The 21,859-nt window shown below is 48.8% G+C and overlaps 2 protein-coding genes across 11 annotated transcripts in view; both read right to left on the reverse strand.

The window, feature by feature from the left end:
- Positions 1-21,859, reverse strand: part of ANK1 (ankyrin 1) — a 135,347-nt gene that overhangs the window by 8,791 nt on the left and 104,697 nt on the right. For 2 of the 10 annotated variants that reach the window (XM_036297062.1, XM_036297061.1), the window contains exons 38-42: positions 9,967-10,525; positions 6,697-6,994; positions 1,590-1,673; positions 425-565; positions 33-165 (exon numbers count right to left, since the gene is read on the reverse strand). In XM_036297062.1, coding sequence (XP_036152955.1) covers positions 67-165; positions 425-565; positions 1,590-1,673; positions 6,697-6,994; positions 9,967-10,525 — 1,181 coding nt within the window. In that variant the 3' untranslated portion in view covers positions 33-66. Of the gene's footprint in view, positions 1-32; positions 166-424; positions 594-1,589; positions 1,674-2,301; positions 2,725-6,696; positions 6,995-9,966; positions 10,526-21,859 lie in introns of those variants that run through there. The other 8 variants (XM_036297064.1, XM_036297067.1, XR_004965727.1 and 5 more) reach the window with 8 other exon arrangements.
- Positions 15,242-15,763, reverse strand: LOC118649746 (60S ribosomal protein L29-like). Its single transcript, XM_036297071.1, has one exon. It carries the CDS (start codon positions 15,746-15,748, stop codon positions 15,257-15,259), a length of 492 nt encoding a protein of 163 aa, XP_036152964.1. The 5' UTR covers positions 15,749-15,763; the 3' UTR covers positions 15,242-15,256.

Below are 21,859 nucleotides of genomic sequence, written 5' to 3' on the forward strand. Positions count from 1 at the left end.
GCCATGCAGAAAGGATGCAGAAAGACTGTTACCTCCAGAGAGGCCATTTGAGGGGGGTGCTCGAGATCACTGCTTCCCCCTTTTCAGGCTTGCCCGCTTCACTATCTGAGCCCCCTTCCTGCCCTCTATCAGGTCCGGCTGCAGGCTATTCCCTCTCCGCTCCACCTGGAGACAGCAGCAGAGACAGAACACAGGACAGATCGCACAGAGAGACGGGCAACAAGTGGGCAAGAGAATGAAAGGCATCATCCGGAGGGGGTGGCAACACTGCCTCCTGGGGAGAGGAAGGCTCGAAGGGGAACCCAGACGGGTGAGCACAGCGCAGACTGGAACCCGAAGTGCCGGGCGCAGTGGCGAGCAGCAGGTACAGGTGCCAGGACACTCGGAAGAGCGAGTGCCTCAGAGGCTGCGGCCACCACAGTACCTTGATGTGTCTCATAAAGTTATCAATATCAACTTCCATCTCCCCAGGATCTTCCGGGGGCCCCTCGACAATCACCTCCTCGTGCTCCTGGGTGTCATCGCCACCAGACGACTCTATCTGCCGAACAACTTTGCGGATGATCTGGAAAAGAGAGGGCGGGGAGAAAGGGCTGGCGAAGCCATCAGGACGGAGCTCGAAAAGAGCGGGTTCCCAGGAATGAAGTTGGGGGAGAGGCAGCCTTTGTCCTCAAGTGGCAAGAACAGGGATCGGTCTCTCACTCCCAGCACTGTGTGGAAACACTCGAGTTGGACAGCCTCAGAGGGACTAGAATTGCAGAGGGGTCTTAGCAGGTTTTCAATGACACGGTTGGACCACGTGTAACTTCTGTCTTAGCCCACCACAATTCCTCTGCCTCTTGGCATGTATGGCAGTTTACGCTGTCTGTCATACTTGTACACCTATGAGCTCCTGAGGGCAGAGGACATTTCCTTTTCAACTATGGTAATTCAATGCCATCTACCCATTCCCTTATTCATTCATCTAAGTAGTCTGGCAGCTGTTTACTCTGCACCTACCATGTGCTAGGAGTGGGGGATGAAAACATAAACAAGCATGCCCCCTGCCCGCACGAAGCTCATGCGCTGAAGGACAGACGGACATAAGGGGTCCGCTCCAATGTAGTGTGACAGCACCCTAGGGGAGCACATATGAGGTCTTCCCTTTGCTCCTTCTTCCCCCTTCTGCCAAAACCTAGCAGAGTGCCCAACCCTAGACAGGCAACTTCATGTCTACTGAGTTAAAATCTGCTGCCAACTCAATGCATTTCCACATCCTTTTCATTTTAAGAGGCCAGTGATAGTCTGGGGACCACCCTACTGCTGTCCTACAGCTATTTTCAGGGCTGGGCATCACAGGACTAGGTCTGGGCTGTTCCATGGGCCTCGGTCCTTCTGGAAGAGTGAGGCAGGAGCTCATTTCAGGCTGAATCCGGGCAAAGTGGCTATGAGGAGTGTCAGTCCGGATCACGGAGGACAGGAGCCCATGGCACCTGAACTGTCCCAGCTAAGCCATGCTTACCCCTCTGTGAGGGAGGCGGGTCCATGGCCTGCCCTTTAGCCTTTGGCCTGCATGCCTCCCCCTAGTTCAGGGGACTCTCTGCACCCACCTTTTTGGTGACAATGTTGCCCTGCTCATCTGTGAATTGTTCCTCAGTCACCTGCTCCCCTGGAATATTCTGAAGCTCACTCCCCTGCAATTAGAGAAAGGGAGAAAACTCAAGATTCATAAGTAGGAGTCTGAGAACAGGATTAGAGGATGAGGAGGTAGAATAGCAGCAGCAGCAGCCACAGCCACAGTCCGACAAATCTTCACCCCGGCAGGAAACTCCAACGCAGCAGGTAGAGGCAGCCAAACCACCCGCTCCAAGTGCCCAGAGCTTTGTGTGCGGTCCCCACAATAGCACCGGGGAGCAGGCAAACAGGGCCGATGATGCAAGTTTCACGGAGAAGACTAAGAGGAAGTGAGGCGCCTAATTTGCATTTCTACAGCACTTGACAGTGAAGAAGCCCTCCACAGACACCATCACACTGTGTGTAACTTAGGACAGAAGCAGGATGAGAATGGTCTGCTGAATCCCAGAGATGAGCTTTGTCGGCCCTCGCTGAGGGGTGGCTCTGCTCCCAGGGCAGAGCCTGTCCCCTGAGGCCTTCCTGTCCCTTCTCTTCCAACACATCTCCTGACCTGGAGGCCAGCGCCTTGCCCCAGCTCGCCCCTACACATCCCTGCACTGTGCCCTCAGCCCGGCCTCCTGACCTTCTGGCCTCCGCACTCCCACCTCCAGCTCCAGGCCTGCCTTTTGCCGCCGGCCTGGCGATTACCTTGAAGAGGACCCGACGCCGGACCACCCTGGTGGAGATGGTCTCCTCGTCGTCACTCAGGCCCTCGTTCTCCCCCAGCTCCTTGTCCAGTTCCTGGTGGATGTGCTTCAGCACGAAGCACAGAGAGCCCTTAAAAATGTGCATCACGTTCTGACAGCTGACCAGGAAGAAGCTCAGGAGCACCAAGGTGACCAGGAGCTGGGTGATGAAAGTCCACATCCTCACCAGCCCGCCCTCCGGGCGCCAGTGGAGCCAGGGCTCTGGCCGCTGCAGGGGTGCAACCTCTCATTCTCCTCTTGGACCCCCGAGGCCTTCCAGGACCCCTCCCATCCTTGCTCCTCAGGCTCCCACTCTTTCTCTCCAGGCAGAACACTGACCGGCCCTTCACTGGAACTGCCCGCCTGAGTGTCCTGCTGCTGAGCAGCCCCAGGCTCTACCCTCCTGCCTGGGTGACGTCAGGCTTTGATAATTTTAGCTTCCAACCCAGCTGCTGGGGCTGTCCAACGGGGCGAGAAGAAAGCCGGCAGGTGTGTGTGTCCCGGGCACTGGGAGCACATGTCAAAGTCACTGTGGGAGACCCTGCCCCGCCCCACCGAGAGCCTGAGGAGGGACATGGCCCCTCACCTTTCTTCCCTGCCCGCCCCCATGGAACTAGAGGCAGCTCTGCCCAGGGAAGCGTTCTCGTTCAGGGACTCCACAAAATAAATGTCCGGAGAGTAAGTGTCCGCAGTTAGGCGTGTGTTTCCCTGGGCTGCTATTGCCTGATCAGAATGATGTTCTCCCCATCTCATGGGGATGGGACCAGCTAGTACCCTGGAGAGTTAGGGGTTTATTTCAAAAATAGCCCTGGGATACGTGATTTGCCCAGGCCCAGCGCAGCAGGGCCCAGCACAGGTGGCGGGGCTGTGCAGTTCCCATCAGCCTCTTCACCGGGCACAGCAGCCCTAAATGTAAGCGTGTAACCAGCGTGTCTATTTCAGGCCTGTCCTCAAAGGCTCTTCCCATGCTGACTGTCAACGCCCGCCCACGAAGAGCAGGAACCACGCGCATTAAGCCCGTCTTTACAGAGCTGATTCACAAATGCGGCCGCAGCAGCTGTGGCTGAAAGGAATTCACTTTTGGGATCAGGCTGTTCCTCCACGTGGCAGAGAGAACAAAGATCTGGGACACAGCACACTGACCTGACAACGCCCTCACTGTGGGGAGTTGGGGAAGCTGGGTGCCTCCTCTGGGCCTCAGTTTCCTCCTCCCTTAAAAGAGGGTGAATTAAAGTGCTCTCGAGAGTGCTGTGAAGACCACAGGGCTGTGAGTACCACCACTATCCTACATAATAAAAGGATAATATGCAAATTGACCAAACGGCAGAACAACTGGTCGCTATGACGTGCACTGACCACCAGGAGCTGCCCCCTGGTGGTCAGTGCGTTCTTACAGGGGGAGCGCTGCTCAGCCAGAAGCTGGGCTCATGGCTGGAGAGCGCAGCGGCAGTGGTGGGAGCCTCTCCTGCCTTCATGGCAGTGCTAAGGACCCCTTGGGGGACATCCCCTGAGAGGTTCCGGACTGTGAGAGGGCACAGGCTGGGCTAAGCACCCCTCCCACCCCCCCAGTACACAAATTTTGTGCACTGGGCCTCTAGTCAACAATAACAGCAAACACTTTCACATACTAACTCAGTTTAGCCTTGCAATGATCCTACCATGCAGGCTCTATCACCTGCCACAAAGGAAAAGGAGGCACAGACAGGTTAAGGCACTTGCCTGTGTGAAAGAGTAAGTAAACGAAGGAGTCAGATTTCAAACTCCCGCCACCACCATGGCACAGCACTGCCTCATTTCAACAAGAAAACACTGGAAAAATAGAAGCTACAGCATATCTGGTTTTGGCCCAGCCAAGAAGAGTCCAATTCCAGGGGAAGACTGGCGGGCTCACGATCATTTCAGGCCTGCCTCCCAAGCCCCAAATGATGAGGCATCTCTCTCTCTCTCTCTCTGTGTCACTGTTCTCAAGAGATTCACTGGAAATACTGGCAAATGGGTGCTTTGTACACCATCACCTTAAATGGACCTCGTGATCATCCCCTGGGTCCTGCCAGTTGATTACAACAGCTCATCCACACCATCCAATCCTGTCCTAGGCTGGGGAGGCGTTAGGTGTGCCCGCCCGCCCCCCCCCCCTCCCCTGTAATGACACACCCACTGGGGAAAAGGAGGAGGTCTGGCCTCTCCTGGCTCTGATGCTGGTTCATCGTGTGACCCTGGACACACCCTCAGCCACTCTGGGCCTCAGTTTCCTCATTTGTAAATGAGTCAGATGGACCAAATGACCTAGGGCAGTGGTTCTCAACCTTCCTAATGCCACGACCTTTTAATACAGTTCCTCATGTTGTGGTGACCCCCAGTTTCATTGTTACAAATTGAACATAATTAAAGCATAGTGATTAATCACAAACCAATATGTAATTATATATGTGTTTTCCGATGGTCTTAGGCGACCCCTGTGAAAGGGTCATTCGACCCCCAAAGAGGTCGCGACTCACAGGTTGGCGACCCACAGGTTGAGAACTGCTGACCTAGAGGGTTTTTCCCTTGATCCTCTGGGGTGATTCTGCTTTCTCTCCAGGCTTTCCCTCACCAAAGGCTGACTGCAGAGGAAAGATGGAAAATATCGCTCCTGCAGTCTTTCTCTTTCCCCAGGAGTCAGGAGTCCAAACCTGGTTAAGAGCTCCTGTGCGCTGGGCCGAGCACTTGCTACTGGGAGCAGCAGCAGTGGGGACCAAGGAATAGCTCGATAGCAAAACGTGCACCGGGGTGGGCTGGGGTTAAAAATGGACGCAGCCGCCTGTCCTGTCCAAGGCACATACTTGGCAAGGACGCACTCTAAATAAAACCCGATTAATTCCTAGCAGCTCTTGGCCGTCGGCAGCCTGGGACCATTGTGGAGCCAGCGTGCGGCCTGCGGTCCTCAGGGTGCCTGCAGGCACTGGTTTCAGGTAGGAGCACAGGAAGAGAAGCAGCAGGCGGGACCAGGAGGAAGGAGGGGGCTCCTGGGTGAGGAAACTGTGCTGACTGAACAGTAAGAAGCCAAAGGAGACACAGAACACACACTCATGCACACATTAAAAATAAATGGGCACAGACCAGCAACGCCAATTTCATCAGAACCCGTAAATTTAAAAAAGACACATTAATAAGATCTCTGGAATTTACTTTAAAATAATCTGGGGGAGGTGGGAGAGAGTGGATGGGGGTTCAGATGAAACAAGATTGTCCATAAGTAGGTAATTGTGCAGCCTGGGTGGTGTGTGCATGGAGAGTTGATATGATATTCTGTCTGTTTTGTATTTATTTGCAGTTCTTCATAATAAAACTTTTTTTTTCAAAAAACACATTAATTCCTGGCTGGCATGGCTCAGTGAGTGTCAACCTATGAACCAGGAGGTCATGGTTTGATTCCTGGTCAGGGCACATGCCTAGGTTGCGGGCTCCATCCCCAGTGTGGGGCATGCAGGAGGCAGCCGATCAATGATTCTCTCTCATCATTGATGTTTCTATCACTCTCTCCCTCTCCCTTCCTCTCTGAAACCAATAAAAATATATCTAAACAAACAAACAAACAAAAACCACATTAAAGTGGATGCCTGTGGGAATGAGGAGGGGCAAGAAAATGGGAATGGAGCATGAAGATAAAAGTGAACGAACAAAGAAAGTACAGTAGGACAAACTGAAAGGGATGGAAGGAGGGGGAGCTGATGGAGGGTGAGGCCAGGGAACCGGAGGAGAGGAGAGCGAGTCTGTGGTGGGAAGGTTCTCCCCGTCCCTCTCCTGTGCCCCTTGATGAGCCCACCCCGGAACCAGAATTCCGCTGGGTGAACCTTGGCAATAATCCATTCACTCCTCGTTTACCAGTGAGGAAACCAAGGTGCCAAGAAGAGAGGAGCTTGTCCACAGCCATGCAGACCATGGTTGGACCAGTTAGCCCAACACCCAGCTCTAAGTCCTTTCTAAAACATGATGAAAAGAGAAAACAAGACCCATGGCTTTGGAGTCAGCCAGACTGGACTCAAAGCCCACTTCTGACCCTATGACCTTGGGCGAGTTGCTCAACCATCAGCTGCAGATGGGAATCACCTCTGGGAGCCGGGCAGTTGTGAGGATGATGACAGCACAGGCTGTGCCTGAGTGCGCTCAGGAGCTCCACACAGGTCAGCCCCTCCCTTCCCTCAGTAGGGGTCAAGGAGGCAGACAGATAGACCAAGACCAAGGAAGCTTCTAGAGAAAGTGAAGCCAACACCACAATGCTTAAAGCAAATAAACATGCTCGGCTCTGGGCTGAGTGAAGAGGAGGTGGCCTGGTGCTGGGAGAGGCATCAGCAGGCCCCTGCCTGCGGGCTCTCACCTCTACCAGCTGGGAGAAGGTGCTCTCTGCCTGCTGCACCCGCTCTCGGTGGCCTTGTCGTCTTCGTTCCCAGTCAGCCTGCAGGCTCTCGGCCTCGGGCTGCTCTGGCTGCAAGTGCTCAGTCGCAGACACCAGGACCTTCTCATACTCCCGAGACCCACTGGGCTCCAGCCCTTTGATGGTGGTGACGGTTCTCTGGAATGAGTGTGGGCCTCGCGTGACCTCCTCTTGCCAGGAGCCTTGTGCAGCATCTTGCAGGTACGAGACAATGGAGCCTTCCCCATCCCAGTCCTGCAGTCTGGAGTCCCGGAAGAGAGAAAGGACACCTGGTCACCCTTCAGCCTCTGCTCTTTGAGATACCCTCCCCCTCCAGAGCCCTGGCTCACCCAGGACACACCCTTACAGCCCACCTGAGGGACGGGAGAGTGTGAGCAAATCACATAGCTGACTGCCCTGTCCAGACAGGTACAGGTGGGCCATCCATGCTGTCCACATGGGGAGGGCCACGGGTACCAGTGCCATTGGTGCCCTCCCTTTGAGTGGACGGCCCTACTCTGGGCTCCCAAGGCACTAGGCTCACACCAAAGATCCAGTCATGGGGCCTCCACACCCATCACCTTTCCCACCTCCCCTCCAGCCCTCCAGGCCACCTGCACTCAATAGTCCTCATCTCTGTGCTCACCTGAGAGGTAGTCAGTCCCTCCCCCTGGAAACACACTCTTCTGTGGCCTCTGAGACACCCCATTTGCCTGGTTTCCCCCCACTCTCTGGCCTCTCCTTTGTTGGTTCCTCCTAATTTCCCTGACTTCTGGACATTGGAGCACCCAGGGCCCAATTCTCAGACCTCAGCTCTATCTGCACCCACTTCCTAAAGGAGCGCGCTCAGGCCATGGCTTTACACCCCATCCGCATGCTGCTCATGCCCAGGTGCCTGTCTCCAGCACCACCTCCTTGAACTGCAGGTGGGAAACGGTCTCAACACCTCTCCTCCGGATTCCTAACAGGGACCTTGAGGACACGGTCAGGCCAGTTCCGCCCAGTCTTCCCCAGTTGGTGGTAAAGGGCACCTTCATCCTTTCAGTTGTGAGGTCAAGGACACTGGTGAGCCCTTTGACTTCCGTTTCTCACACTCCATGTCTTATTTGTAAGCAACCCCCTTTTGGTTCAACCTTCAAAATATACGCTGAGCATAGCCACTTCTTGCCACCACCACGGCTACCATGTTGGTCCACATCACCACACTGGCCTCCTCGCTCATCTCCCAGCTTCTACCCCGGGTCATGTCAGGCTGCTCTCAAGGCATCTCTTAGGTCACCTCACTCCTCTGCTCAGAACCCTCCAATGGCTCTGCATTCCTCCCAGTAAATGCCCAAGTCTTTCTATGAGCCTCAGGGCCTGACACGTCTGGCCTCATTACCTCCCCAACCCCATCTTCCTTGATCTACGGTAGGCACAGCGACCTCCTCACTGTCCCTTGCCTGTGCCGGGCATGCCCTACTCCAAGGCCTCTGCACTAGCTGGGCCTTCGGCTGGATGTCACCCCTAATTCCTTTAAGTCTTTATTCCAACGTCACTCTCCCAGGCCTCCCCGGCCACCTTATCTATAATTCCAACCACCCCTTCTCCCCCTGCCCCCCACACCTCCTGCTCCCATTCTCTGCTTTATTTTTCTTTTTAGCACTTAATATCTAGCATTTCTCTTTTAATTTTATTTACTTTATCTTGGTTACCATCAGTTTCTCCATTAGAATATAAACTTCTTACAGGTAGAGACTGTCTGTTTTGTTCAGTGCCGTATCCCCAGTACCTAGGCATTTTTTATAAATGCGTGGCACATAGTAGGCAGTCAAGACATATTGCTGAGTGAGTGAACAAAATTCGTCCCCATCAGAGGGCTGACCAAGGCCCCAGAGCCACACTGTAACATCCTGCGGCCCAGCGTCCAGGCCTTCTGGTTCCTCATCTGGTGACCCCGCTGTGGCCACGGTGCAGGGGCCAGCACACAGCTACGTGTTCAATCAATGTTGTTGGATGAATGGCCATCACGGTTGTTGGAAGATGGTCTCTCTCATAGGAAAGCCAGTATTTCACTTTGAACCCTCACAGGCTCAGTCTGTCCAATTCTCCCCCTCCCCCGACTCAAAGGATTAGTTTGGGAACTAAATAAATCCTTGCATCTTCTAAACGACCTTCCTCTCCCTCCTCCAATGGTATTTGGGCCACACTGAGTGGACCCTGGGGACTGGCCAGTCAGCTCCACATTTTGAGTGGAGAAGTGTGGACGGGAAGGGGACATGAGAACAGGTTTCCCACGGCCTGGCCGGGCCTGAGCTCCTTGGGTGGCCACAGCCTTCTGGAACACATAAACTGTGTCCTTGCTTTAGGGAGAATTTTGAGGAAGCACAGTGACATGGAAGAAACAGCTGCGGTCGCTTGTTTCCTGTGCCAGCCGATCCAGGAGGGCCAACACGAGACCCGCCCCAGGCCTGTCTCCCCTCTCCCTCTCGCCGCGAGCCCCCTCGGCACTCCGAGCACCGGGAGTGTGGTGTCCACGGTGTGGCTGTGAGCTCTGTGTCTGAGGGCTCTCTGGGTCCCCGAGGTGCACAAGGCCCTTCTGCCCGAACTGCCACCGATGCTTCCCTGCTGCTGGCACAGCACCAGGCCCTCTCGTCACAGGGAGCTTGGTGAGGAGTCACCCACAAGAACAGCCAGCTCTGACAGCTGAAAGCTCTGTCCTGCCCTAGATGAACCCACCAGCCTCACTGTTTCAAAAAGGTAAAGGAGAAAGGGCACCATTATCAGCTCTGTCACACGCAAGCTGCGTGACCATACGAACGACTTCCCAGGCCCTGGGGCTTGTAGGTTTCTAATTATGGTCTTCAACGATAAGCACTCCACAGTGACAGGGGCCCGGGCACCCAGCCCCAGCTGCACTTAGAGACGTGGTTCCTCCAAGCCTAGAACCTCTCTCCTAAGTGTGCGCCCCCATCCCAACACCCTAAGCCTCTCTCTCCTGCGGGCCACAGCCAGGAGTGTCTTGGGGAGGAACTGGCCTTTGCAGACCACAGTTCCATTCTCACAGGACAGGGGTCAGACTGAGCTCTGGGCGGCTTCGGAGGCCAGCTGGTGATACTGAATGGATTTGTCCCAGGATGTTTAGAACACAGAGTCAGGGTGGGCAGCAGCACCCAAGCATTCAATGCTGGGCACAATGTCACCCAGAAACCCAGGAAGAGGAAAGGCATCCCGCCCCGGCAGCCCAGCCCTTACCTGTCCTGGCTTGTCTCCATCACCCGACTCACAGTGGGGGATTCTGTGATGCGGGCTTGCACCCTCTGCTGGCCTGAAACAAGAGACACTTCATTCTCTGAGTCCTGCCCTGCACCTGTCGAGTCCTCCTGCCTCTTATGACCTGGCAGCTTCTCTTCTGACCTCTGACCTTCCTCCTGGTCAAGCAAATCGATAAGGCCATTTGTGGCATCTGAATCCACTGTGTCATCCTCCACAAGGTCCAGAGAGCCCAGCGTGGGGCCCTGGGTTCCCTCGGAGAACGCCCCCTCCAGCTTCCACTCGTGGCCGGTGGCGTCAGAGTCCTCGGCCTTGCTGCACTCCAGAGAGGAGTCCTCAGCAGTGACCAGAGAGGGTGTGAGGCCCGCGGACCACACCTGCATGTCAGACATCTCCAGCATGGCGTCATGCTCCGTGGCCGCCAAGGGGATGGCGTCTATGACGGCCACCTCGTTCCAGTACTGGTCTGCACGCAGCGGAGAGGGAAGCGCGTAGTGCAGGGAGGCAGGGGACAGCAGCTCGTCCTGCAGCGAGGAGTAACCTGGATGGGCAGACAGAGGGCAACATGCTCCAGAAGCGATTTTTGTCACACACGCTCACGTGCAAGTCCACGCGCACACACACACACACACGGCCACGGCCACGGCCACAGAGAGGCATGCACATTCCGGGCGAGGGGCTTTCCAAGCTCAAACTCCATTGCTCAGGGCTTGTGGCTGCTGCCCAGAGCACCTGGGCAGGAGAAACAAGGCTCTGGTTTGGGTGGGGGCAGCCAGGGAGAGGGGCAAAGAGGAGGGCGCCTTTGCTGGACGGCAAAGAGAATGGAATTCCTTTCCAGCTCAGAGCTAGATCAAGAAGCCTTGATCCAAAGGACTTGTGTTCCAATCTGTCTCCAATGGAGGAAAACCCCACTTCTCCACGGCTGGGCAGAAAGAAATGTTGTTCTTTCTTTGCTCAAAACGTCCCTTTAGCACAGTCCTTGGAGCATCTGTTAGGAACGTATCTTAAAGGGAGGGAGCAGCCCACCCAGGTCCAGGGCCAGAAACCGAGCTGCCTTGGAGGGGTTTAGTGGGCACACTGAACACCCACAGGCCTCGGTGCAGTGCTCAAATGGGAAATCATTTGGTTTGGGATGAAGTAACTTTTCCTCACGTTGCCAAATGGTTCTAGCAACTTGAATAATCTCAAGAGACGCAAGGGAGGGCTCTAAGGGTTCGAAACAGGGGCCAAGAGGCACCAGGCAGGTCAGCTGCCACCTCAGTCCTCTGCCCTGAGCTCCTTGCCTGCAGGCCGTGAGTTGTGTTCCAGCTCCTGGTCAGCAGTGAGCAGGTGGGACCGGAGCCAGCTGGCTCAGGACACTGTGCCCGGTACCCTGGTCAGCACAGCCTGTTCTTAACGTCTGTTCCTTCCTGACTGGCTCGGCCAGGAGTCCCTGCTAGTTTTCTGATTGGCTTTGGTATTGGTTCTCTGATGTTCAGAGGTGACTAGGAGCACGAGTGGCACGTGTAAATGTGTGAGAACCTGTGTGCCAGCAGAATGGGCACTGTCCTGTCAGGCGGCTCCTCTAGCCAGGAATGGGGAGTCCCTGTGAAAAGGGGACAGAGGGCCTCTGACTCCCCTGCAGAGCAGGTGCCAATCTGTGGGTGGGAGAAGGAACTAGAAGAGTCTCCATTTGGCTCAGCCTGTCTGGGGAACTAGGGAGTGTACCTACAGCTTCTGAAGACCCAACAGAGTCAAAGGGAGGACCTGGGTATGGGTGGCGCTGCCCCCTGCAGAGTACCTTGCTAGATACTCTAAGCTAGTGTCCAGGCTCTTCATTCTGCCATTCATCCCGCACCACGACCCCATCCCCCGCATCAGGCTCCTTCCTGGGCGGGGCCTTTCTTTAGCCAAATGGGCCCTCCTGATTCCCAGCTCTGGGCCTCAGCTGCTCCCAGCCCTTCTCTCCTTCTGACAATACCATCTCCAGCTACCCTCATTCACTTGTTCAACAAAACATATTAATTAAGGTCCAATTACAAGCCTTATACCAGGCTAAAGGGTTGGGGATTGCAAACACACAGCACACACAAACAAGGTTCTCTTTGTCCTCTTTTTCATGATGTTTTCCCAACGACTTCCATTCACGTTGATTTCCCCCTCTTTGAATCCAGCCATGTTCCCCACTCAGCTGCTCATGAACTGTGCACTCTTTGAGGGCAGGGATGGTGTCTCCTTTTCCTCCCACGTGCCTAGACCGGACTGGGAATTCATTGGCTCCAAAGACTACTGCAGAGCTCTCTGGGTGTCTGAGGGGGACACAGGAGCAAGAACAGGTGACCTCATCCATATTCAGTAAAACCACAATGGCCAGCATTTACATGTCTCAATGAGCCCAGAACCATGCTATGTGATTGACACACATCTTCTCTTAATCTTCCCAGGAGAGTTTTCTTCCTGACTGATCGCTACAAGTCTGCGTGGTTCCAGGTCTCAACATTAGGAGGAGGATAAAGAGACCATGAGGTAGTGGGATGGCCAGTGGGTAGGGTTGTGCAGTGGCAGAGACTAAGAGACACTCCTTTCAGATCTGACCAAACTAGGAACAGAGATGTGGGAGAGTAAGAGAAATGGGTGGGTCAAATATTACCACCATATGAACTGCAAGTCATTGTATGTGAATCTGTGACCTAAGGAATTGGGAAGCCAGGGGCAATGGCCTTCAAACCCTCCAAAGAAATCTCTCTAGATATGCAAGCAGGGCACTTTAGATTCAGGTAATTACTTTTCTTCTTGTTATTTTGAAAGCGTTATTATATTCTATTACTACTGGAGCATCTATTTTGTATAAAAGATATCTAACATGTTATTTTAAATTATTATTACAACAACCCTACAAGGAAAGTAATATTATTCCTACTTTTTACATTAGGAAACTAGAGGTGCAGCGACTTGCTTAAGGCACAGTTGGTCAGAGTGGTCTTTTCACTAGAATCTGCTATATACATACATATATATATATATATATATATATATATATATATATATATATATTTAAATGCTCACCCGAGGATATTTTTTCCATTGATTTTTAAAAAAAGTGAAAGGGAGGGAGGAGGGGGGGTAGTTAGAGATAGAGAAAAAGATCCATATGAAAGGGACACTTTGACTGGTTCCCTCCTGCACAAGTTGAGGCCAGGAATAGAATCTGCAACCAAGGTACATGCCCTTGACCAGGAATCAAAGCCATGACCCTTTGGTCTGGGGGCCAATTCTCTAACCACTGAGCAACCAGCCAGGACCCATTAATATCTTTTTTTAAAAAAATATATTTTATTGATTTTTTACAGAGAGGAAGGGGGAGGGATAGAGAGTTAGAAACATCGATGAGAAACATCGATCAGCTGCCTCCTGCACATTCCCTAGTGGGTATGTGCCCGCAACCAAGGTACATGCCCTTGATTGGAATCGAACCTGGGACCCTTGAGCCCGCAGGCCGACGCTATCCACTGAGCCAAACTGGTTAGGGCCCATTAATATCTTTTAAAGATATCTTTATTGAGAAACAGTTGACATACAATAAGTGCACATACAGGGTAAGGCAAAGGTAGGCTTACAGTTGTTTGTATGGAGGAAGACATGCAGCTTATGATTATTACAACAGCTTTATGAACTGTATTTTGCATATTAACAACTGTAAACCTCCTTTTGCTCTACCTTGTGTTTATTTACTTATTTATTGATTGATTTCAGAGAGGAAAGGAGAGGGAGAGAAAGATAGAAACATCAACGATGAGAATCACTGATTGGCTGCCTCCTGCATGATCCCCACTGGGCACTGAGCCTGCAACCTGGGCATGTTCCCTGACTGGGAATCGAACCATGACCTCTTGGTTCATAGGTCGACGCTCAAACACTGAGCCACCCAGGCCCCACCCTGTATTTAAAGTAGATAATTTGATGGGCTCTGACATAGGTATACACCCCTTGGAACCATCATGCAGAGAGGAACACCCATCATTCCTGAAAGGTTTCCTCATGCTTCGTAATCTTTTCTTTCACCATTCCATTTCCAGGTAACTACTGATCTGCTTTCTGTTCCTATAGTTTGGATTCCTTGAATTTTATATAAATGGAATTATACAGTGTGCACTCTTTTTTGTCTGGCTTTTCACTCAACTTAATAGTTGGGTATAATCCATATTGTTACATGAATCGATGATTTTTGCATTTTTATTGCTAAGCTGTATTCCACTGGATGGATAGACTACAGTTTGCTAATGGACATTTGGGGTTTCCAACATGGGGCTATTACAAATAAAGCTGCTTGCCTGTGTGGACATACACTGTCTTTTCTTTGTGGAAATCCTTAGGGGTGGAATGGCTGGGTCATATGTATACGTTTAACTTTTCAAGAAACAACCGAAGCGTTTTCCAAAGTGGCTGTCCCGTTTTCCATTCCCATCAGCAGTGTATGCAAGTACCAGCTCCTCCACATCCTTGTCAACACTTGGTATGGTCAATCTTTTTCATTTTGTTCTTATGGGTAGTGGTATCTCTTGGTAATTTTAATTTGTATCTCCCTAACGTTGAGAATCTTTCCATGCACTTATTTGCCATCTGAACATTTTATGGATTAAGTATCTGTCCATTCTAAAATTTGTGTTGTTTGTTTTCTTATTGTGAGTTCTGAGAGTTCTTTATATATTCTGGATACAGGACCTATATCAGATTTGCCAATGTTTTCTCCCAATCTGTGCCTGGTCTTTCATATTCTTGACAGGGCATATTGCAGAGAAGAAGTTTTGATGAAGTTCAAATTATCAATTTGTTCTTTTATGGATTGTGCTTTTGGTGTTCTATCTAAGAAATCATTGTCTTACCCAAGGTCATTAAGGTTTTCGTTTATGTTTTCATCTAGAAGTTTTATAGTTTTATGTTTCTATAAATTTTTTTATTAGGTTTTAGACTTAATTTATAATCCATTTCAAGTTTTTTTTTGTACATGGTGCAAAGTATGAATCCAAATTCATTTTTGCATATGGATATCCAATTGGTCCAGTACCACTTGTTGCAAACAGTTTCCTTTCTCTATTGAATTGCTTTTGCGCCTTTGTAAAAATCAGTCATTCATACACACGTGGTTCTGTTTCTGGACTCTTCTGTTCCACTGATTATCTTCTTTTCTTTTTTGTGTGACAGATCCTGCCGCAGGTTTATTTGCACAAATAGCACAGAAGGACTCCAGCGCCACGCAGACAGCAGCCCAGGGGCCCCACCAGTCCTTCCGTCCTCACATAGGCAGACAGAGGCCTCTACTGTGGGGGTCTGGGCACCTTTGGGAGCGGGAGCCTGGGCACTTTTGGGAGCAGGAGCCTGAGCCCCTTTGGGAGCTCCCTGCAGCCTGGGGCTTAGTTTCTGCCTTGGCCTTGGTCTTTGGCTGGCAGAGCCCGAGCCCCTTGGCAACGTGTTTCCCAAGCTTGGGGTGAGCGATGTAGGCAAGTTGACTGAGTTTGCGGCTGCCGCCCTTTGGGATATTGGGCCTGGGCTCCTTGGGCTTGACCAGGGCCTTGATGGCCTCAGCACGTGCGCTCATGGCCTTGGCGTTGGCTTGCATCTTCTTCAGGCCCTCCTTGTTGTGCTTCTTGGCAAAGTGCATGTTCCTTAGGAACTTGGGGTCTACTCCCTTAAGAGATTCGTATCTTTGTGATTGGGGTTTCTTGATGCCGTTTCTGTGCCATTTTCGGGACTGGTTGTGCGTGGTGTGGTTCTTGGACTTCACCATCTCTGCCCAGAAGCCCGCGACTCCCGAAGTGCCAGGGACCAGAAGAGAAAATGATTATCTATCTTTATGACAATACCACCCTGTACTGATTACCATAGCATTGTAATAAATCTTGAAGTCAGGTAGGATGAGTCCCAATTTGTTCATTTCTCCCACTCTGTTCATTCTCTAGGTCTTTTCATGTGAATTTTAGAACTACTTTGTCAATTTCTGGGGGGAAAAGCATACTGGGATCTTGATTGAGATTGCATCAAATATATAGATCATTTTGAGAGAATTGACAATATCAAGTCTTCTGGTCCATCATCAAGGTGTACCTCTGCCTTTATTTAAGCCTTCTTCAATTCCTCGCGGAAATGTTTTGTAGTTTTCAATGTGTAAGTCTTTCACATCTTTCATTGGATATATCTCCAAGTATTTCAATTTTTTCAATGCTATTGTAAATAGTATTCTTTTATAATTGTTCATTGCTAGTATATAAATTCAACTGATTTTATATCTTGAAATTGTATCTTGCAAGCTTATTGAACTTATTTATTAATCACTTCTCATAGATTCCACTCGATTTTTTTATACATGCGATCTTGTTGTCTGAGTAAATGGTTTACTTCTTCCTTTTCAATGTGGTTGCCATTTATTTCTCTTACTTGCCCTATTGTACTGGCTAGCACCCCTAATAAATGTTGAACAGAAGCACTAAGAGTACATATCACTGTCTTGTAACCGAACTTAGAGTCAAAGCATTCATCATAAAGTGTAAGGTTAGCTTTAGGTTTTTTTGTAGATGCCCTTCATCAGGTTGAATGCATTCTTTTCTATTCCTACTTTGCCTAGAGGTTTTTTTGGTTTTTAGTCAGGAATGGATGTTGGATTTGTCAAATCCTTGTTCTATATCTATTATGATGATCATATGGTTGTTGTTTTATTACTTTGTTAATATGATGAATTATATTGATTTATTACATGATCTCTGTTCTTTTAAATTTGTTAAGGTGTGTTGTATGGCCCCAAAGGCAGTTTTCTTGGCAAATGTTCCATGTGAGCTTGAGAAGAATGTATATTCTGCTGTGGTTGGGCGAAGTAGTCCATAGATGTCACTTATGTCGAGTTGATGGATGGTGTTGCCGAGTTCACCTATGGCCTGACTTCCTGTCTGCTGGATCTGTGCGTTTCTGATAGAAGGATGTTGAAGTCTCCAACCGTGATAGTGGATCCATCTCTTCCCCCTGCAGTTCCATCAGTACTTGCCTTGGATAGTTTGATGCTCTGTTTTTAGGTGCATATTCATTATGGGCTGTTTCGTCTTCTAGGAGAAATTGACCTCTTTATTGTTATGTAACACCCTTCTTTATCCCTAACTTTACTTGTTTTGAAGTCTGCTCTGTCTGAAATTAATATAACTATTCCTGCTTTCTTTTGATTAGTGTTAGCATGGTATATTTTCCATCATCCATTCACTTTCAATTTGTATGTGTCTTTATATTTAAAGTGGGTTTCGTGTAGATAATAATTGAATTGTGTTTTTTGATCCACTCTGACAATCTCTATCTTTTAATTGATGCATTTAGACTATTGACACTCAAGTGATCATCTATATAGTTGGATTAATATCTACCATATTTATTATTGTTTTCTATTTGTTGTCCTCGTTCTTTGTTACTATTTTTGTCTTACACTTTTTTTGACTTTTGTGATTTTGAATATTTTATATGAATCAATTTCCTAGAATATTGGTTATGCTTCTTTTTTAAAAAACCTTTTTTAAACAATTGCCTTAGAGTTCGCAATATACATTTCCAAGTAATACAAGTCTACTTTCAAATAACACCATACCACTTCATGGGCAATGTGAATACCTTATAATAACATAATAATCTTAATTCTTCCCTCCCCTTCCTTCTATCATAGATGTCTTCTGTCATTCATCATTCATTTTGCTTATATATAAGCATAAATACATTGCTATTGTTTTGAACAAGCTTATCCTATAGATCAACTAAGAATAAGAAAAGTAAAGGCTTTTATTTTATCTTTACTTAATCCTTCTTGATGTTTTTCCTTACTCTATGTAGATTTGAGTTTCTGATCTGTATTATTTTCCTTCTCTCCAGAGAACTTATTTTAATTTTTTTAAAATATATATTTTATTGATTTTTTTACAGAGAGGAAGGGAGAGGGATAGAGAGTGTCAGAAACATCAATGAGAGAGAAACACTGATCAGCTGCCTCCTGCACATCCCCCACTGGGGATGTGCCCACAACCAAAGCACATGCCCTTGCCTGGAATCGAACCTGGGACCCTTGAGTCCGCAGGCCGACGCTCTATCCACTGAGCCAAACCAGTCAGGGCAATATTTTTTTGCAAGACAGGCCTGCTGGCAACATATTCCCTCAATTTTTGTTTGTATTAGTATTTACTTCTTCACTTTTGAAGGATAATTTTTCAGGATACAGGATTCTAGATTGCTGCATTTTTTTCCTCTTAACACTTTAAATATTTCACTCCACTTTCTCCTTGTTTTCAGGGCTTCTGAAGAGACATCTAATTAGAAAATAATGTATTTATCCTGTTATCCTTTTCCTTTGGCCTGAAGGGCTTTTGTTTTTCCCCTTAACATTGCTTGTAGCATGGTTCTCCTAATGATGAATTCTTTCAGCTTTTGTATGTCTGGAAAAGTTTCTTTTGCCTTCAGTTTTGAAAGTTATTTTTGTTGGGTACAAAATTCTAGGTTATTTTAGAGATGCTCTTTAAAAATGTTGCTCCACTGTCTTCTCACTTATTTCCAACGAGAAATCTGATATTCTTTGTTCATTTTTACATATTGTGGCTTTTGTTTTTGGCTGCTTTTAAGACTTTATAACTGGTTTTGACCAATTTGTTTAAAATATGCCTTTGCATAGTTACTTTCATGTTTTTTGTGCATGTGGTTCATTGAATTCCTTAGATCTGTGTATTTATACCTTTCATCAAATTTGGAAAAATTTCAGCCATTATTTCTTGAAATACTTTTTCACTCAGTTCTCTGTTGGGAATTCTAATTTCACAAATATAAGGTCACTTGAAATTGTCACATACCTCACTGTTTTTTAAAATTTTCTTTTCTTTCTGTGTTCCATTTTGGAGAGTTTCTATTACTATGTAGTCAAATCCAGTAATCTTTTCTTCTGTAATGTCTAATCCTACCCGGTGTATTTTTAATCCTACACATTATAGTTTTATCTCTAGAAGATTGGTTAGGATCATTTAAAAATATCTTCTATGTCTCTACTTGATGTTTTGAATCCTAAAATACAGTTATAATAACTACTTGACCTGTTTTGTCTGCTAATTCTGACATCTGTGTCAGTTTGGGGTCGGCTTCAATTGATTGATTTTTTTCCTCCTCATTATGAGTCATGCTTTCCTGCCTCTTTGTATGTCTGATAATCTTTAATTGAATGTCAGACATTATGAATTTTTTCTTGTTTGGTGCTGGATATTTCCATATTCTCAAGCTTTGTTTTTTGTGCAGTTAGGTTACTTGGAAATAGTTTGATCCTTTTTAATTTTACTTATAAGATTGATTAGGCAGGGGTGGAGCACTGCTATCCTCCATTTCTGAGACAGAACCTTTCTTTGTTCCCTATGCAATGCCTGTGAGAGATCCGTTGGCCTGTTGGGTATAGCTGATTATACGCAATCAAAACTTCCAGAGGCAATCTCTTCAGTTCTCCAGAGTTCTCTGTCTGTGCAGCTTTCTCTTCCCTGATGATCTATATTGGGACCTCTAGCTGCCTTAGTCTCCCTGGACTCTCAGCAACTTCTCCTCAATCCAGGAAGTCCTCTTGGATTTCTCTTCCCTATGCCATGACCTAGAAATTAGCAATAGGGTTCGCTTTGTATATTTCCAGGTCTCATGGATCACTGCCCTTTATTGCCAGATGTCCAATGTCTTGAAAACGTCTACTTTGTATATTTTGTCCATTCGGGGGCTGTTTTAAACAGGAGGGTATATTCAGTCCCAGTTACCTCCTCTTGGCCAGATGTGCAATGCATCTTAAACAGCCCCTCAGATATGGCCAGATGAACATTCTGTCATTCCCAGGAATCTCAGTAAGTCTTGATAAAGACTGGGAGATGGTAGCTCTACTGGCCACAGAATACCTAGGCTCATTCCTGGGTATTCTTTGTGACTTTCCCACCTTAAAACTCCATGGTGTTCACTTAAATGAAAATGTCTGTAAAGAGAACTAATTCATGCACACCCTCTCACGTCTTTTGTTTATCCTGGAGCCCTTCCCCTGGTAAAAGAATTTAGGGGCTATGCCTCACTGCTCCCTTTCAGTCTTCAGAAGACCTCACTGGTCCACCCACGGCCTCACAAGCCTGGATCTGAGGCTGTAGGTGGCCATACTCAGTGCTGGTGGGGATTACTACTTAGTCAGAGCAATGTTCTTTCAGGCCTGAGCACAGCCTCATAAGGAACATCTCACAGGTGGCACCCAGACCATAATAAGGTCTGCTGAGTTCCCTGGGTTGCATTTCAGATGTATCTGTCTCTCTAGGAGTCCCATGCGACGCTGCCATACCTTAGTCACCAGCACATCCTTCAGTCTAGAGACCTCTCCTTTGGGTTGCTTGTTAGAGGAACCAGGTAAAAGGCAACCATACAGACTGCTTTTGGACAGAGGACAGTCCAGGGGTCCCTCCCCAGGTCTCTCTTCATCTCAGCTTATCATGTGGGTCTCTGCTTATCTGGATGTAATGATTATCCTGTTAATGTCAGTAGCAAGCTGGACGAGGAGTGGACAGGCACCCTGACCTCAGACAGGAGCCAAATTCAGCAGCTGTATTTTTTAAAAGTTGACAGAAATAAAACACATTTGATTTCTAAGAAGACATTCATATATGTTCAATTTATCAAATGAAATGGAGCTGACAAGTGTGGGTGTGAGGTGTCCATTTTTTCATTTCGTAGGAGAAATCTGTTTTATTTTTAGGAACATGCTATTTTTCCCCTGCTCTTAGGTAATCTTTGTCTACACATTTATTACCCAAGAGCCTGGGTTGCCCCCCTCTTGTGTAGGGGAAGCAAGTGGACTTTTGGCTTCAGCCCCCTTCTGCTTCGGCCAGTCCAGGACAGATGGCAAGAAGAGCCAGGAAGGCAGGAAAACAAACCTCAGGTTCCTATTCCCCTGACACCAGGGAGCAACCAATCCCTGCCCTTAGTCCCCATGGCTTCATAAGGAGACTCAGAGAAGCAGAGAAACGAGGTCAAGCACAAAGGAGGCAAGGTTTGACCGTGAGCATCCGTGCAGAGGGCTGGGCTGGCCTCAGGACAAGCCATCACTGCTCCTGCCCAGGAGAAAGCCAGAGCAACTGCAGGAGGCTGCTGTCTCCCAACCTTCTACCTCTGACCCCCTGCTCCTTCTTTCCAAGCCAGAAGGGCACCCAGATGTGGGGTGGTCTTCCTGGGACAGGGAAGAAGGTAGAAAAAACAAACAAAAGCCAATGCTGGTGCCCAGAGAGGCAAAAGGGACCATGCTGGGAGTCAGTTTCTGAGTGTCTGCTCAGGCCCTGGCATGGGTATGCACGCAGGGCACACAGCCTGTGTCTATCAGGAGACCTGCTGGAGGAGGGGGTTCAGGAGGGGTGATGAGTTTGGACAGAGAAGCCAGGAAGCACAGAAACATTCAATTCGTCGCTGTCTACAACCAACAAAGCAGTGGGAGGGATCCTTTAAAAACTTAAGTTAGGCCCTGGCTGGTGTGCTTAGTGGTTAGAGTGTCGGCCGATGCACGGAAGGGTCTCAGGTTCTGTTCCCACTCAAGGGCATGTACCTGGATTGGAGGAATGACCCCTGGCCCTCAGGGCGTGTGCAGGAGGCAACTAATCGCTGTGTCTCTCCCACATTGATGTTTCTCTCTCTCCCCTCTCCTTTCCTCCCTTCCACTCTCTCTAAAAATCAATGGAAAAAACATCCTTGGGTTAGGATTAACAAAAAGCAAACAAACAAACAAACAAAAAACCCCAACGACTTGAGTTATATTATGTTACTCTTTTGCTCCAAAGCCTCCCATAGCCCTCCACCTCACTCCAAGTAAAACCCAATATCCCGAGGATAGTCTGTA

The sequence above is a fragment of the Myotis myotis genome, unplaced genomic scaffold, assembly GCF_014108235.1.
Source record: "Myotis myotis isolate mMyoMyo1 unplaced genomic scaffold, mMyoMyo1.p scaffold_m19_p_3, whole genome shotgun sequence".
Classification (NCBI taxonomy): Eukaryota; Metazoa; Chordata; class Mammalia; order Chiroptera; family Vespertilionidae; genus Myotis; species Myotis myotis.

Excerpts from the sequence above, each read along its gene's own strand:
- LOC118649746 (XM_036297071.1), bottom strand. The coding sequence starts at position 15,748 with ATGGTGAAGTCCAAGAACCACACCACGCACAACCAGTCCCGAAAATGG.